This window comes from Hirundo rustica, chromosome 6, assembly GCF_015227805.2.
Source record: "Hirundo rustica isolate bHirRus1 chromosome 6, bHirRus1.pri.v3, whole genome shotgun sequence".
NCBI classification, from domain to species: domain Eukaryota; kingdom Metazoa; phylum Chordata; class Aves; order Passeriformes; family Hirundinidae; genus Hirundo; species Hirundo rustica.
The window spans coordinates 45,791,210-45,807,556 of record NC_053455.1 but is presented as its reverse complement, the minus strand read 5'-3'; the positions used below and the strand labels follow the sequence as shown (position 1 = coordinate 45,807,556).

General features: G+C 47.3%; 1 protein-coding gene across 1 annotated transcript; it reads left to right on the top strand.

The window, feature by feature from the left end:
* The first annotated feature begins 538 nt into the window (after positions 1-538).
* PIDD1 (p53-induced death domain protein 1) lies at positions 539-15,859 on the top strand. The gene is made up of 16 exons (XM_040068754.2): positions 539-632; positions 2,420-2,790; positions 4,529-4,942; positions 5,644-5,847; positions 6,702-6,756; positions 6,956-7,157; positions 7,823-7,951; positions 8,248-8,427; positions 8,995-9,142; positions 10,097-10,232; positions 10,456-10,606; positions 11,898-12,021; positions 12,369-12,487; positions 12,898-13,005; positions 13,979-14,184; positions 14,900-15,859. The coding sequence occupies exons 2-16, from the start codon at positions 2,517-2,519 to the stop codon at positions 15,135-15,137; spliced, it is 2,688 nt and encodes an 895-aa protein (XP_039924688.1). The 5' UTR covers positions 539-632; positions 2,420-2,516; the 3' UTR covers positions 15,138-15,859.
* The last annotated feature ends 488 nt before the right edge of the window (positions 15,860-16,347 follow it).

The following is a 16,347-nucleotide window of genomic DNA, read 5'->3' as shown; positions in this document are numbered from 1 at the left end:
CAAAGACGATCCTGTCAATCAGACTGTGGCACTAAGGGTCACGTCCAGTCTTTCCTTAAGCACTTCCAGAGATGGTGACTCCACCACTTTCCTGGGCATCTCATTCCAATGCCTGACCACCCTTTCTGAGAAGAAATTCTTCCTGAGGTCCAGCCTGAACCTGCAGAGCATGTCCTGTTGTCCCGGCACTTGTTGCCTGGGAGAAGAGGGTGACCCCCACCCGGTTACAACCTCCTTTCAGGTTAGCCCCCGTCCTGCGCCCTCCTAGGCTCGCTGACCCTGCTCCATTTCTCTCCCTGGATTTCTATGGAATTAGCACAACACGCGGAGCTGCCCGTGCCTCCCGCGCCCTTGGAGCCCAGGGGAGCCGCACCGGGACCGGCTGTGGTTCGGGGCCGGGGCCGTGTCGGGAAAAAAAAAAATCTCCTTTTGTGCCTTCGCTGAGGCAGCAGGACTCCTGAACACGGCTCCCCATAGCATCCGGCCCGCGTCCCGCTGCCTCTGGCACCACCCCCGTCCCGTCCCGTCCCGCCCCGGATCGCGGCGCAGCTCCCGAGAACTTTTCAGGAAGTGGCGGGCAAAGCTCTGCCCAGCCCAGCCCCGGCTGCTGAGTGCCCGGGCGGTGCGGAGGGGTGAGACGAGCGGGGCCGTGCTCGGCCGGGCACGGGGCGCGGCTACGGCTGCTGCCGGGGCACGGACTGTGGGCGTGGGGTGACGGGGCCCGGGACGCAGGGACACAGGGGCACGGGGTGCTGCGGACAGCCCGGCCCGGCTGAGTGTGCCAGTGCTGGGGCTGTGTGTGCCGTGTGCGGGGGTGTGCGGGTCCATGTGCAGGGCTGTGTGTGTCTATGTGCATGGCTGTGTGTGTGTCCATGTGAAAGGTTTTGTGTGTGTGTCCATGTGCAGGGCTCTGTGTGTGTCCATGTGCAGAGCTGTGTGTGTCCATGTGCAGGGCTGTGTGTGTGTCTGTGTGCAGGGCTGTGTGTGTGCATGTGCAGGGCTGTGTGTGTGCATGTGAAAGGTTTTGTGTGTGTGTCCATGTGCCGGGCTGTGTGTGTGTCCATGTGCATGGCTGTGTGTGTGTCCATGTGCAGGGCTGTGTGTGTGTCCATGTGCATGGCTGTGTGTGTGCATGTGCAGAACTGTGTGTGTGCATGTGAAAGGTTGTGTGTGTGTGTCCATGTGAAGGGCTCTGTGTCTGTCCATGTGAACGTCTCTGTGTGTGTCCGTATGAAGGCTGTGTGTGTGTGTCCATGTGCAGGTGTATGTTTTGGAGTGTCTCTGGCACCACATGTATCGGTGTCTGTTGATCCCAAAGCTGCCTCTTTGGCTTCCAGAGCTGCCCTCTGGTTCCATCACCACTGACAGTTTTACAAAACTCTAGCAGATGGACTTTTTTTTTTTTTACACATGTCTGTAAGGAGGCTGTGTACATGATGTGCACAGACTTTTTAGGAAGTGCTCACTTTTCTACTAAAGCAGTAGTTTCACTTTTATCCCATTGGCACTCACTTTCACGAACCGGAATCAGTGAGGGCCCAGCACAGTTTGTGAGCTGCCTCTGGGCTCTGCTTCCTCTTCTTGTCCTTACATTCCTGTTCTTTCAGGGTGAGAGCATTCCTGCTCTTTCACGGGATGATGCCTTCCCCAGACTGCCTTGGGAACATCAGTGCTGCCATGTCCCACAGGCTAACTTTAAAAACACTGTTCCTCAGGGTGTTGCTGGGGCATTAGCTTGTTTCTGCTGGCCTTGGACAGCAGCCAAGTTTATTCTAATTCTGCATCAATCAAAAGAAACTTCTATTTAGCAGTTCGATCCATGGCAGGGTTTACAAAGAGCTCCTGGTATTCATATCATGAGCTAGTTTAATTGCCAAGCTCAGGAGGTGTTGCTCCTGCATCACCATTGTGCCTTTTCTAACTCTATCCCTGTCCCTGACACGTTTCCTCTGCTGCCCTTTGTCCACTTGCTTTTATCCCATGGACACTTGGTTTCACAACCAGGTTCGATAAGGACCTGTCACAGGCTGTGAGCCACCTCTGGGCTCTGCTTCTGGTTCAGGTCTCCCTGCCCCAGTTTTCTTCTCTACTTGTAAAGCTTCCCGCTAAGGCACTTTGAAATCTGCATTAGGCATAGGCATTTACATTTATGTCTTTTAAACTTAATATTGGTCTTTATTCTGATGGTGTGTAATTGCTTTATTCCCTGCTGAGATGTTGGCTGGAAAAATTCAGAGGTTTTCCCTAGGAGGAGAAGCCTCTGTGACATCTGTCACACTGCATTTCTGTGCTCTCTGCCTCCAAAGCTTTAGGTAACATACATGTAGTCTTTCCTACCATCTTGCTGTGTTTATAAACTGTTCCCAGACACTCTGGACTGGGACAGGAGCATTCATTGTGTACCCATGTTCTTTTTCAGAGCCATCTTTCCTCCTCTCCTTGTCCCAGCTGCCTTGTGGTGCTGCCCGTGCCTGCCTGCCTGGCAAGTCAGAGCATGTCTGGACCCTGAGGATGAGATGCAGAAGATGGCAGAGCTGCTGGGGCTCAGGGATGAGTGTGGGGAGGGGGCTTTGGGGGCTCCTGCCCTCGCTGGCTCCTGCCTTGCGGACAACAGACTGAACCTGGATGTTTATCCTGACGGCTGCCGCCGTTTCCTCCAGCTCTTCAAGGAGCAACAGGGAGAGATGGTCCAGGTCGAGTTCCTCCGGCTCAGCAGCAACGATTGTCTCCTTGACACCACACTGGGCAGCCTTTCTCAACTGAAGCACCTGAAATCCCTGGTACTTAAAGGTAAATTCCCAGGCCCATTCAACTTTTCTAGGCTCAGATTTTTTTGTTAATCCTTCTCTCCACATATGCAAGACAAACTGCCCTTGGAAGTGTTTTGTTGCAGTGCCCCTTACCACAGCTTTGGCTCAGCCTTACTCAGAGCTGAATAGAGATTTCAAGAAGACACAGCTTCTAGACTCTTATTTCCACCTTTTGTTTCTACAGCTGCCTGGGGACTGGGTTTTTTTGGAGTCTGGTTGGGTTGATGCTGCAGTATTTTCTATAGCTATTCTCTAGAAGAGGAGTATTTTTTGCAGTTACACAACGAGAGGGGAATTGAAAGATAAATTACCTCATTTGGTAAATGTTCAGCCCCTCTTTAATTTTTTGGAGTATAATAAGCTGTCTTTGCTGTGTTTCTGTCTGAATTAATCAATGCTTAATCCTTGCTTACTGTCAGTGACTACAGGTTTAGCAGAGTTCAAGACAGACCAGAAGAGGCTGATTCAGTTCAACATTTTATCAAAAGTAGGGCACAGGTTGTGCATGTAATTTGGTGAAGTGTAATAACTGTTAGAGCTATAAATATTAGGTCATTCTTTGACTGTCTCATCTATTTATTATGGGAGGATCTCAACACAATTTGTATAATGTCTGTATCAGACTGAATAATTTGCTCTTTGGGAGGCAGAATTTTAAAAATAAATGAGAAAAAAAAAGGGTGAGTTTGGGGGCAGAATTAGGGTTCTAGCCGACAACTGAAAAGTCTGAGGTTTGTTTCTCTATCTGTCACAAATTTCTCATACGAATAATTTGGTTTGTCTTTTCCTTTTTTAGTAAGGTGGCAAGAACAGCAGTATCTTTTATCAGTATTGTTTTGCGAGATGTACACACACCCTGAGCATCCTGAAGTGCAATAAAGTAGTTCACTAAGATCTGATGTACAAAGTACAGGGTGCCTGTTAGTTCAGTTGTTCTCATTTTGTACCATTATGCAGCATAAAAAAATGTTTGGTGCCCTCTGCTGCATATGGATATAAATAGAAAACAGTGGAGAAGGAATGTGAAACAATGAACAAGTGGAAAAGTTTGGAAGTCTCCTTTAATTTGCTCAAGTTATTTTTCCAGGGGCACAGCCCTTCTCCAATTTGAGTGTCACAAGCTGGGATATGGAACTTTCATTCTTCCCTTCCTGTGCTGTCTGCTCTACAAAATACTGAATTTACCTACTTTTCCCCCCACATTTTCACTGCTTTCCTCATGTGTGCCCTCCAGTCTTGCAAAGGCAGACTTCTGTCTTCAGGGCTGTTTGCTTCTCAACAGCATGGATAAAGCCTTGAGGGCAAGGACTCTTTCCTTGATCCATAAAATGTTATGTGTTGGCCACTGGTAGTGAGGAAGAAGTGGGGAAGGAGAGTGGGAGGCTGGGAGGTACATGGTCCACCTTGCTGAAGTGTGGTAAATGTGTAGGGTGGCCTGGCTCATTCTGAGCTTTGACTCCAGATGTGTTTAGCAGAGCTGTACTGGTTCACTGTGGCATCTCCTGATTTCATAACAGCTCTTCGCTGTTACACCCCTTTCACTGATCAGGAAACTGAGGCATGGAGCAGAAAACTCACTTCTCTGTGAACTTTGTGATTAGTGCTGCTCAGTGTGACCAGTGACTCCCAGTCTTGTGGATCTCTGTGCTGAATCTCACATGAGGCTGGTGAGCTCTCCTGGTAACATACTGACCTCTTCTCCACTTCACTCCACCCAGGTGGCCATGCTAGGGATGAGTTTGGTTCCTATCAGCATGGCTCCCTGACAAGCTTGCCACCAGACTTTGGGAGCCTCGGGTGTCTCACCCATTTGGATCTCAGCTTCAATAGACTCTGCACCTTGCCGAGCAGCATTCTCCACCTTCCCAGCCTCCGTGTGCTCCTGGTGAGCCACAACAGTCTGGTGACACTTCCTGAGGACTTTGGCCGTCTGAACAAACTGACTTTCTTCTCTGCGATGAAAAATCAGCTGAAAGACTTACCTAAGAGCATTGGGGAGCTGTCAATGCTGCAGGATCTGGATCTCTCAGAAAATGCTTTGGAATTGCTCCCCGAAGAAGTTGGGAATCTGCACAACTGCACAGAGCTGGATCTCTCTGGGAATCGCTTATTGAGCATCCCAGACTCCCTAGGTATGTATTTTATTGGGGAAGAGAAGGACGTTGGCTTGCCAAGCTTTTGGTACAACCTCTGGGACCTTTGGTCTCTATCCCCAGAGCTGTTAGCATAAACCATGTTATACTGGGGCCAAGGGGAAGGGGCATCCAGAAGGATCATGCTTGGTTCAGGCATTTGTGCATTAACAACTCTCTGGACCACACTTTCTGTTTCTGCGGATCAGCAGCACTGCTGAGATTTCAGTACAATTTACAGTGACTGCGGATCTGGCCTGGCTGGTTTTGGGTAGCAACTGGGACTAGTAACAGAAGAGCTGAGGTTTGATAGGATGCAAATCTGGGCTTGAAATCACACTGTTCACTGTGGACGACACTGAATCAACACTGAATCACTGTTCACTGTGGACCAGTCCATAGAACTGCGCTCTGACTTCTGCTGTCCAGCTTCCTGGGTCCTATGTTACTTTGTGACTGAGGCTGTTTTTGATGCTGTTACAGAAGTGGCTTACTTGTAGCTGAAAAGCAAAGGACAGGTGTTGCCTCTCAGCTAATTCCTTGCACTCCCTTATTTAGTGAGCTGAAGGGATGTTAAGCTTTTGTGCTTTTCTCTCATTATGTGCGTGTCTACGTCAGCTGAGGAGGGAGGGAGGGTTAGAGGTGTTGTGCAATGCAATTAACAGCCCCGATGGGGGGTCACATCTTGTTCCAACCTGCAGCCAATTTGAAGTCTCTGCGTCGGCTGCATCTCCACAGCAATCTCCTGGTGACAGTCCCTGCCTCGCTTGCCAGCCTGCCCAACTTGTCCAGGCTTGATCTGCAGAACAACTGCCTCCGTGCCATCCCTGCTGAGATCCAGACCTTGCCATTCGTGCACGTCCGAGGCAATCCCTTGGGAGAAACTGAACCATCCCCGCAGGCTGGTAATTGCGAGGCTTCTGCTGCTGTGTGTTCTGCCCAGCTGTTCCCTCACTCAGCCCAGCATGGCGTAGATGGGTTTGGATTAGAGAAGACAAGCAGGGGGTAATCAGATCAGCATTTATTTCTCTGGAATAATTATTATGTTGTAAGGGTACAGACTGTACTAGTTATGTTTTTATGAGGTCTGTCCCAGTCTGAAGGGCTCAGTGGTCCCTGGAATTGGGCTTTCTCAGTAGGGTTTTACAGTGGAAGTGAAAACGGGACTCACAGGAAACAGATCAGGAGAGGTCCCTAAAGGGGTCCAGCCTTTTTAGCAGAGGTGAGCGCCAGTTCCTGGACTTGCTGCATGGCCCTAAGGCTGTGGTGGCTCATGCTAGAACCTCAGAGAGCAGCAAGGGGTCATTCTGCTGTGCAGTTACCTCCTGCTTTCCTGAGGTTCACAGGCTGCAGAGGAGCAGCTCTTTGTCCAAGAGGAAGGTGAAGAAATGAGCAGGAATCTAAGCAGGGTTTCCCAATGGTGCTCATGTTCACAAGAGCAAGCACTGATTCCTGGGGTAACCCCAGGCAATCAAACATAGCCTAAAAGCTGCAGGGGTAAGCTGAAATATTTTCTAATTCCCTCTGCTTTTGAGTTTCCCTGGGGGAGAGCCAGCATTTTCAGTACATCTTGGGACTTTGAGGCCTCATGCCATCCTCTTACTGCGGTGTGTTCTGGAGCCCACTACTGTGTGACCAGGATTCCATTAGTGGCTTCTCTCCGATTAGGATTAAGCCAAAACTGTTCCGCATTTCTTGTCTACCTTAGTTCAAGTAACCTTTATTTCCTTCTCCTACCCAAATCTTCTTATTGCCACAGATAAATCCAGTGTCAGAAGTCTAAAAAGACTCTTCCTTGCATCAGGAGAGGGCAGGTAAGCCTCTGTTATTAAGAACTTATATTATTGTGCTGTAAAAAGGTCCCAGACAAGGTGCATGGTGGGTATTGCAGGAATCTATGGGAGCCTATAGCCTCAGCAGGCCAGTCAAACACAAGTACGAGATTCTTCTGTTGATTTTTGGAGGGCTGAAGTCACTGCACAATGTCATAAATTCATGCATTTCTTCTGGAAGCTTTACTGTCACCTCTGAAGGCTGCAAAGTGGTCCTGGCCTGTGGCATCCATTTCTACTTTCCGCCGGGGGCTGCCTCTGATCCTCTGCGGATCTGCTTCCAATCCCTCACTCCAGATCCTCAGTGGGTAAAGCTGAGACACCATGATGTCCTGCTGAGTAGAGTCCTGGAGCTGCAGCCTCATGGGGTCCAATTCCAGCAGGTGAGGATACACCCAGGTAACCTCCTGGTGAATCTGCCTTTGCAGTAGCTCAGTGGAGTCTCCTGAGAGTGCCTTTTGGGACCTGTGAGACAGTTACCCCCATCCCTGCTGCCTTTAAGTAGCTGCAGGACTGCCCCTCTAAGAACCTGTGCTGCAGAAGATCAGAAAGGACACAGCCAGCTTCTCCGTGCTGTGCTGGCCTGGCACCTTTGCCTTCCCCACTGCTCCTGATTGAGCTGACCTATAACATTTCTCACTCACAACCCTCCTGCTCTACCAGAGGATAAATCCAGTGTCTGGCCTTAGCCTGAAAGGAGAATGGTTTGCATTCTTCTCTAAAAGTCTGATTGTGTGGTTTGCTTTCAAGCTGGGGAGTCGTCGCACCACCTACCAGCCTCGTCATGGCTGACAGCAGCTCACTGCAAAAGGTGCTTTGCCCTTTCTGCTCAGAAGCTGCTGAAATTTTCCTGCCATCGCAGTCCATAGCAGACCTGACATTTCCTGCCACCTCTCTGGAGACTGTAGAGCAGAGCAGATTCTTTGATTCCCTGCATACAGGCCATGCTCTGCCCTCCCTCTTCTTGTCTGCATAGGAAGACACAGAGCAGAGCCGGGCTTGGTTTTATCCTTTCAACTGGTGGCTCACAGGAATGCTTTTTTGCCAGGAGGTGCAGATCTGGATGCCATATATCTCACCTGAAACCCCTCACCAGCATGAGGTGGTAGTTCGGACCTTCAGTGGGCAGAGCTGGAGCGATTTGAAAACGACAGTGAAGCGGAATAGAAAATCAAAGGTGAGCAGATTGAAATTACCAGTGTTCTTGTTCCCCTCTTTGGTTGTGCCCAGCCAGGAGGGAATCTATTTGAAACATCTCATGAGCTGTGTTTTGACCAACGGCTATAAAATGTAGTGGATTTCAGCTCCAGGTTTCCTCCCTCATGGAGGTGTTCTTCTGAAGTTGATGAGTTGCAGCCCACCATGCTTCATCCCTGATCTAGTGCTTTCTTCTTCTTGGCTGGTACTCATTTTCCTACCTTTATTGTACTAAGTTATATGCCTATATGTTTTCTTCTTTGTCCTCTGTTACAGAAGTGTGTAGCCCACTGCTGTGTCCTTCACTTCTCTTGGTTCCTTGTTGTGTCTCGACTTGTCCAAAATGAATGCAAAGTGCCCACAGAGGGTACGCTGCTCTTTTCCAGTGTGGATCCAAACATCAAAGTGATCTTTCCTCCTGGAGTCACCAAAGAGCCTCGTCATGTCAAGCTGCAGGTACGCATGCTTTCCGGTGAGCTCTGGTGCAGCTGTGTTCTCAGGTTCAGTACAGAGCTGAACAGAGATGTCTGCCCTAGGGTAATTCATGTCTAGATGCGGTTGCTTCATGGGCTGACCCATCTCAGGTCACCTTCTTTTACCTTCCCTGCCTGCAACGTGGGCTGTGCTCTGTGCTGCCCTGTGTGGGAGAGGGATCTCCAGCAGATCAGCAGGTCGCTGCTATGAAGGGAAAACAAGAAGATTTTGCCTCCTTTTCCCTTGCAAAACTGACCCTAGCAAAATAGCTCCATGAGAATTGGGGGTGGTGGGGGAATCTAATGTGGATCTCATTCTGAAATCACCCCACTAAAATTAATTGTTCTGTAGAGCTGCTAGATGCTCTTGTAATCCTTTAAGTCCATCCCAGCCTGACAGGTTGCCAGACTTGAGCCAAAGTTCACTGTGCTTTATTTCTCAGTGGGCCTGCAGCAAGAGCAGCATTTGCCTGCTGGGTGCCGGAGGAACTGAGTGAGCAGTGTGGGAATTTGGTGCCTGACTGCTCACTGTACTGTCTGCCACATCCAGGTGCTGCCAGTCTCTGCAGAAGAGATACAGGAAATCACAGCCAATGCAGGCTGCAGAGCCAGTCCCCTGCTCTACCTCTCCCAGGACTCCATGGTGGATTTTCTCAAGCCAGTGAGAATTCAGCTGCCTCTTCCACCTGGGGTCACAGGTCAGCTTATTCCCAAATGAAGGGAAATGCCATATATGGAAAACCACAAATGGCAAGAGAGAATTTAGTTTGCTTCTCCTGTTGTTAATAAAGCTTGCTGCTTTTCCTGCAGGAACAGGAAGGTGTGTCTGCTGACTGTGTGGTCGTGCAGAGTGGCAGGAGCTGAAGGTAGTTCAGGTCTGTCAGATCAGGGCTGGGGTTCACAGAGCAGACAAGCTGGGAGAATGGTCCTGGCAAAAGGATTTCTCTGCCAAACCACATTTGTATTTAAACTACTGGTTTTAATGACGGATTGGAGAGGCACTCCTGCCCACTGAGGAGATGCATTGTAAAAGGGCTTCGACTCATGATTGGTAATAGCTTGAAGCAGGAAATTAACATGCTGTCTCCAGGGGTCTGCCTTCTCTTTTCCTTGCATATGAATCAGGTGCTGAGCCCCTGCATTTAAAAATGTGTGATTGTATGCTGAGCCACATCCCACTCTTAAAACTGCTAAAAACAGCCTCGGTCACGCCAGGGATTCCTCTGTTTGCTGAATACCCTGAGTCTCCTTACTCGTATTTTCTTTGACTTCTCCTGATTTTCTTGTGAAGAAATACATGGCCTTTGTTATAACACTGCCTGGTATTTATATGCCTGAAGTGCATCAGAATTGAAAAGCCTATGGGATGTACATTAGAAAGAGATAGAACTTTATTAATAACCCTAGATTTTAGTGATGAGAATGGATCTGTTGATGGGAATGAGCATACTATCTTTTTAACTCTGCATATTTTGCCAGAGTATCCCAAGAGCAATGGGATAGCCTGGTCCTTTTATTGCTGCTCTTCTTTGACCAAAGTTCAGTCCTGGATGCTGAAGAGAAGGCCATGAGCCTTTATTTGGTGGCTTTAAAAAGTAAATCACCCAAGACTTCTGCTGCATATAGCATCTCTTGATCATTGATATCTTTAGGGCTAAATTTGGATCGGTCAAGGCTGCATATTCTCCATGGTGACCTGGAGGGACAAACCTGGAATGACATTACCAGTGAGGTGGTGCTGGAATTCACCCATCTTTACGCAGTGTTTGAAGTCACTCACTTCTCCTGGTAAGTGCAGGATTGGTCCTGAGGAAAAGATGGGATGTTCCTCTGCCTTGCTTTTCCCACACTCTGACCAGAGGCCATGACACTAACTCTGTCTGTTCCCTTTCCCTTTTGCAAGTCAGGCCCAGTGTCTCTACCTGTCATTCTACTCAATCATGTGGGTGTGACACTGGCACCTTTCTCTGGGCAGGGCTCCTCCTTTTTTTTTTTAATTCCTTGTCTCCAGGTACTGGCTGTGGTACACCACCAAGACCTACATTGGAGGCATTGCCAAGAAGGTCTATGAGCGGCTGCGTCTGTACCAGGTGAACTTCATTGCACTGCAGAGGAAGAGGGATCCCGAGCAAGTCCTGCTACAGTGTGTCCCCAAGCACAAGGTCTGGTCTGGCTTGCACTGCCTTCCTCCTGAGCTTCCCAGACTTCCCTTTGTAGGATGTAAGGGCAGCAGTGCACTGAAATGTTCATCGCCCCAGAGTCATGGCTAGGGTATGCTGTCACCACGCTGTTGGTGGTGTGATAATGACTCACAGGAAGCTGGGGGAAGAAAAAACCTCATTCTATGCAGTGATGAATGCCATGCATTGATTTCCTCCCCTGCAAACCCTGAGGACTGGGCTGCTAAAATCATCCAAATCACAGTTACTGGCCATGTATGTGCTATTATCATCCAGCAAACATGAGGCAAAACATGTTGGCTTAAATTTAAGTCATTTAAGACCATGTCTGACATGGGCTATGGTGGGGGGCAGCAGCACTGCTTTGTTTTCAGCTGGAGTGGTTAGAAATGGTACTTTCCCTTATGCTCCTTGCTGTTCTCAGTTCAAGCACTGGAAAAGAACATATGAGCACTCCTTAATCTGCTTCAGTGCAACATCAGGTTAGTTTCTGCTATGAGTGTGAACTCATCTGGCTGACTTTGTCAAGAAGGAGGTGGAATTCTCTTCTGCTGCCTCTTGCTAGGGGTATCAGCCCTCAACAGTGTTGTTTCAGACTAGTGTGAGTATGAGTGTGCAGCTGTGGAGAACGTGTCCCTTGGCAGGCAGTGCATCTTGGTGAGGTGAGGGTTGTTTTATCAGACTGCCACTACTGGGCCATATATCCAGCTTTGCATAATTCGCTGCTCTGGTTGCTCCTTCTCTTTACCTGTGCTCCTGTAGTGAAGTGACCTGTGGATACAAACATCTGCAAGGATTTTTTATATTGGCTTCTAGGCTAAAACTGTCTCCAGATGAGGCAGCAATGACACTGTTGTTTGGGTGTGTCTGTAATCCTGCTGGGAATGGCCACAGAGTGAGAGAGGTTACAAATAGAAAGAAAAATCTAACCTGGCTCTTGCCACTGCTGCTGTGACCAGACGCTACAAAGTCAAAATGAGCTTTCTGCTGTCCTCAGCTGTGTGCTATTGTAGCATGTGTCTTTCTTGCAGAGAAAATGTATTTGAATAGCGAGTGGGATATGGTAGCAAGTAAATCCCTCCTTGTCTTTGAAGTTAAAAAGACTTGTTAAAAAGATAGAGACTGCTGGAGGTGCTTTTTTAATGGGTGTTTGTTCATTTGTTTACATCCTTCTCATGCAAAATAGTCTTCCCTGTTGAAGGTGAAAGGAACATCATGGGTATGGAAACATGGGTCGGATGTACTTCAGACCAAACACTGTCATCCTTGTCAGGTTGACCCAGTGCTGAAGAAGCTGCAGGACCGCTATCGAGGACCTGAGCCATCTGACATGGTGGAGATGTTCGAGGGAGAGCAATTTTTTGCAGCTTTTGAGCGAGGCATCAGCATTGATATGGGTATGGGCTTGTTCTGCTCTTACCTACCTACCTACCTACCTACCTACCTACCCCTTGTCCTGCTCTGGTCCTAGAAGTGTTTCTGCTGTGGGTTGTACTCCTCCATGGTGTTCCTCTCCAGCTCCCACTGCTCACAGCAGCCAACCCCTGGACATTGAATTTGTCACATTCTCTGTTCACACAACTTTTCTGTCTATTTGTTCTTATGAAAGTGCTGTTTGCAGACTTTCATTTCTTCTCATGCTCTTGTAAACCTGCAGAGGGCAATAGCCAGGCAGGTTTATTTCTATGATCTGCTTCTGCACGCTTTCCTCCACAAGTTGAGTGCTTCCTGCTTCTCTGCACAGATCGCCCAGACTGCGTGGATGGACGTCTCTCATTTATTTTTTACTCCCACTTGAAGAACATGAAGGAAATCTATGTGACCTCCCCTGTGGACAGAAAAGGCCAAGCAGTAAAAGGCCAGGTGAACAACCAGCTACACAGACTTCTTGTTTCCTCCATCATTACCTTTAGATACCCGTCATAATAATCTCTGAGGGCTGGGCATGACTCTTTTTCTACACTCTTTCTCTGGCTTCGCATTTCACTGACTAAAGTCTGAATAATCAAGAAGTGTAATCTTGAAGAATCACTCATCACTTAACTGCCTGACTTACATTCCTGCCATTTTTGGGGTGCTGACAGAAAGTCCAGCCTTTATGGCAGAACCTCAGTGCTCCTCCCAGTTACATGTAATTGAGACGCCGTATACGTGGGCTGAGGATAGATGAGAATGCTGAATTCATTCTTTCCCAAAAGAAAAAGACATGGTACCAACAGGCTGGGCCACTGTGCTTGAATTAGAGCCTCACTGCATGCTTTCTCTTTGCAAAGGTCTCTTTCTACCGAGGGGCAGTTCCAGACAGCATCCCTGAAGATGCCAGCAGGAGGAGAAAAGGTCCAGACTCCCTCTGGCTTGCTACTCTGCCTATCAAACTGCCTGTGAGTTGTCTCCTACAGAAAAATTAATCTATATGGGGTAAGAGCATGGCATTCCTGCTCAGCTAATTTTTTTTTTCCTTCATGAGAAGGCGTGCAATGAATGGCCACAAGAAATAGCCAGCCAGCATTGTAAAATCTCTGTGGTGGAGATTTTACACTCCCCTTGAGTAAGCTCTTCTGAAATGAGAACATATGAAGAGCTGGGAGTGGTCTCCACCTCTCCTGCTCATCTTGCCTGTCAAGCACGGGCTCCTTGGATGGGTGGTCAGAGAGTCAGACAGGGTGGATCTTTTGAATAAATGACAATGTAGGACGCAAGGAAGCTCACTGTAATTAAGGGAAGTGTCTGTTTTGCTTATAAATTTCTTAGTCACACAGCTCCTGCAGCAGGAAAAAAGAAAGGAATAGGATGAGGTAGTTATGCTGGATTTGAACATAGACATCAAGTATAGGTATTCTGGTGTGAGTTTTAAAGGTTAGGCTGCATGTTACAGGGAGAAATACAACTTTTGCTTACAGAATTTAAGTGACACTTGAGAAGCCTAAAACAATAAATACCTTGGTAGGCTGAATACTTCCCTTCTGATCACGTGTGATGATCTCACATCCCTTTCTGACACACAATCTCAACTACAAACCCAGACTAAGTGCTCTCTTACTGCTGAGGCAAATATGCTTCGGGGATGTGGCTTATTTTAAACCGCTCTGTAAATGCAGGAAAGGAAATTTCTGATGTGAGATATGACTGTGAGCGCTACGATTTGATGTTTTCCTGAGGCAGTGAGCATTGCTGGTCTCTGCCAGTGTGAGTGCTCCTTGCTTCTTACAGCCTGACCCTTCAGCCCCGAGAATTTCCTTTCTCCCCAGTAGAAGGAAGGAGATTTCACTGTGGAGACTGGGTGGCCGGACACTGTGCTCTATGAAAACAGATGGTAGAGGAAAGAATGTTTTTCTCTCTCTTCTTTGGACACAGCAACTGAAACCCCGCTGGGATGAGAACCCTGGTCCCCAGTATGGCTTCTCCTTCCCTCCCTTGAACCTGGGCAATGCTGAGACCGGGTACCTGACGCAGGCAAACCTGCTGAGCATTGCCAGGCGTGTGGGAGCTGACTGGCAGAGCATCGGCCTCAACCTGGGCCTGACCTACCAGCAGATTGAGCGCATAGGATACAATAACAGGTGAGCTAGGACACAGTAATCAACAGTGGTGCATTATGTCTATCTGTCCATCTGTAGTGTGATAGTGTAAATCAGTGCTTGGCTGGTTGAAAGTTCTTCCGCTGTAATGGTTTCACTGGATTAAATGTGGTTTGACTAATGGTTGTTCTGCAAATAATACCTCTTATAATGGGAAACTGATTATTTTCTCTTGCCATTATAAAATAAAGCTTTTTTGTTTGAAAAACAAAATTGGGAAATAACAGACCTGATGAGCTTTGTAGTTCAGCTGAGTTGCATTCCTGTTTTGTTCTAAGATCAGATTCCTGGCTAGCCTCCATCTCTTACAAAGAGAAATGATCTATGGCTTTAATTGTGAATATCATCGTTATTCAAAAAGAGCTTGTGGTACATCATGGGACGTGCAGCCTGACCAAAAAGTCAAAGCAGTAGGAGAGAATTAGACTTGTTATGATCAAACTAGTGCTCCTGTGAGGAAATGATATTCAAAAGCAGAATGCCTTGATACTTCTATTAGGAAAATATTTTATAGAGAAATGTTCATGCAGGAACTGGAACTCCCGTATGCTGAGTGGGAAAGAGGCAGGCCCACTGAATGCTTTGTGTGTCTGGATGGCTCCTTTAAGGCTCTAGCCATGGCTGGGACTTAAGTTTTTCTTTGGTTTGCTGCTTGGGAGAGTGTGTTGGTTACTTCTGTCTTTCCTCCTTTCTCCAGAGAGGACCTCAATAAGCAGATCCTGGACATGCTTTTCTCGTGGGCTCAGCAGAACGCAGAGGATCCTGACTGTGTGAGCAAGCTGATTACAGCCATGAAAGAGAGTGGCCGCCAGGACATCGCTGATGAGATTGAGGCCATTATTGAGCTGGGGCGGCAGAAATACAGCGAGTCCATCCGCCGGGTGGGCCTGGAGCAGGAGAGCAGCACTGAGGACTCTGCAATAGCCATGATGTAGCACCTAGCAGAGAAAAATAGGTTTGTTTGGACCCCTCTGTGTACCCAGAGTGGTGGTGCCTGGGGGCTGCTCCCTCCTCAAGAGCCAGTGTCTTCCTGAGGAGCTGGGCATTGATTCTCTTGGGTCTGTACTCACATGCTACTTCTTTCAGAAATGTGGAGAAATTTACAGACTGAAGTGTCTGTCTGTCAGCTGAGTAGTGGCTTAAGTAGTTTCAATTAATTAATACTTATATTACATGTATTTATTTATAACTTATTCCTGAAACTGGAAATACTGTTAGAAACACTGGGTGTGAGCATTTGGGTCCATTTGTGCTCCAGTGCTTGATTAAGACAGTGAAGGTGCGCTCATGTTATGAAGGCCTGTGATGTGGTGGGGACTGTTCAGCCATTTCTGCTAATGATGTGTTCTGCTCACATGAAAATGTGAACTGTATTCCCCAAGAAAATGTTTTCTGGTTTTTTTTCCAATTTTCTTCCAGTTCCTTTGAGTCCAAACAAAACATAAGTACTTATGGAGAAGAAAGAAGAAACTAATTTCTAGAAAAATTCCTTTTTTGTTTGTTTGTTTGTTTGTTTTGTTTTGTTTTTTGTTTTCTTTTGTTTGTTTGTTTTTCTCCAAAAGCTATCATGAAACAAATAGCTTGCTACACCTGCAAGCACCTTTTTAGACACCTATATACTGCTGAACTTTGACAAAGTTCCAGTTTTATTTTATTTAAAAAAAAAAAAAAAAAAAAAAAAAAGAAGTAAAAACACATGACCTGTTCTGGGAGAGACTCTGATTTAAGTGAAATTAAAATTTCCCTTGCAGTTTCCAAGGTGTAGTCCTCACATCCTCCCAGTGAAATGTGACTGTGTCGTAGTGAAGGTGTGACCCCTCCTGAAGTCTGGTGAAAAGCATGATTTAAATTTGCATTTTAAAAACTGGTCTGACCAGCTGTGAAATAAGGCACTGTTGTGGGTTTGGCATGAAGCATGCTGAGCTAACTTCCCAGGTTTTCAGCCTGAATATCTTGTATAATGCTGGAAGTATTTACTGCTTTTTAGCTGCTCAATGATTTATTACTGAGGTGCCCTTCTCTTCCTGTTCCCCATCTCATAATGGCCCTCAGTTAATGACCCACTAATGACAGTGGAAAATATCCTGCAAGTTTTTTGAAAGACTACTGTCATTTAAGTAGATTCAAGTCTTTCAAGACAGGTTT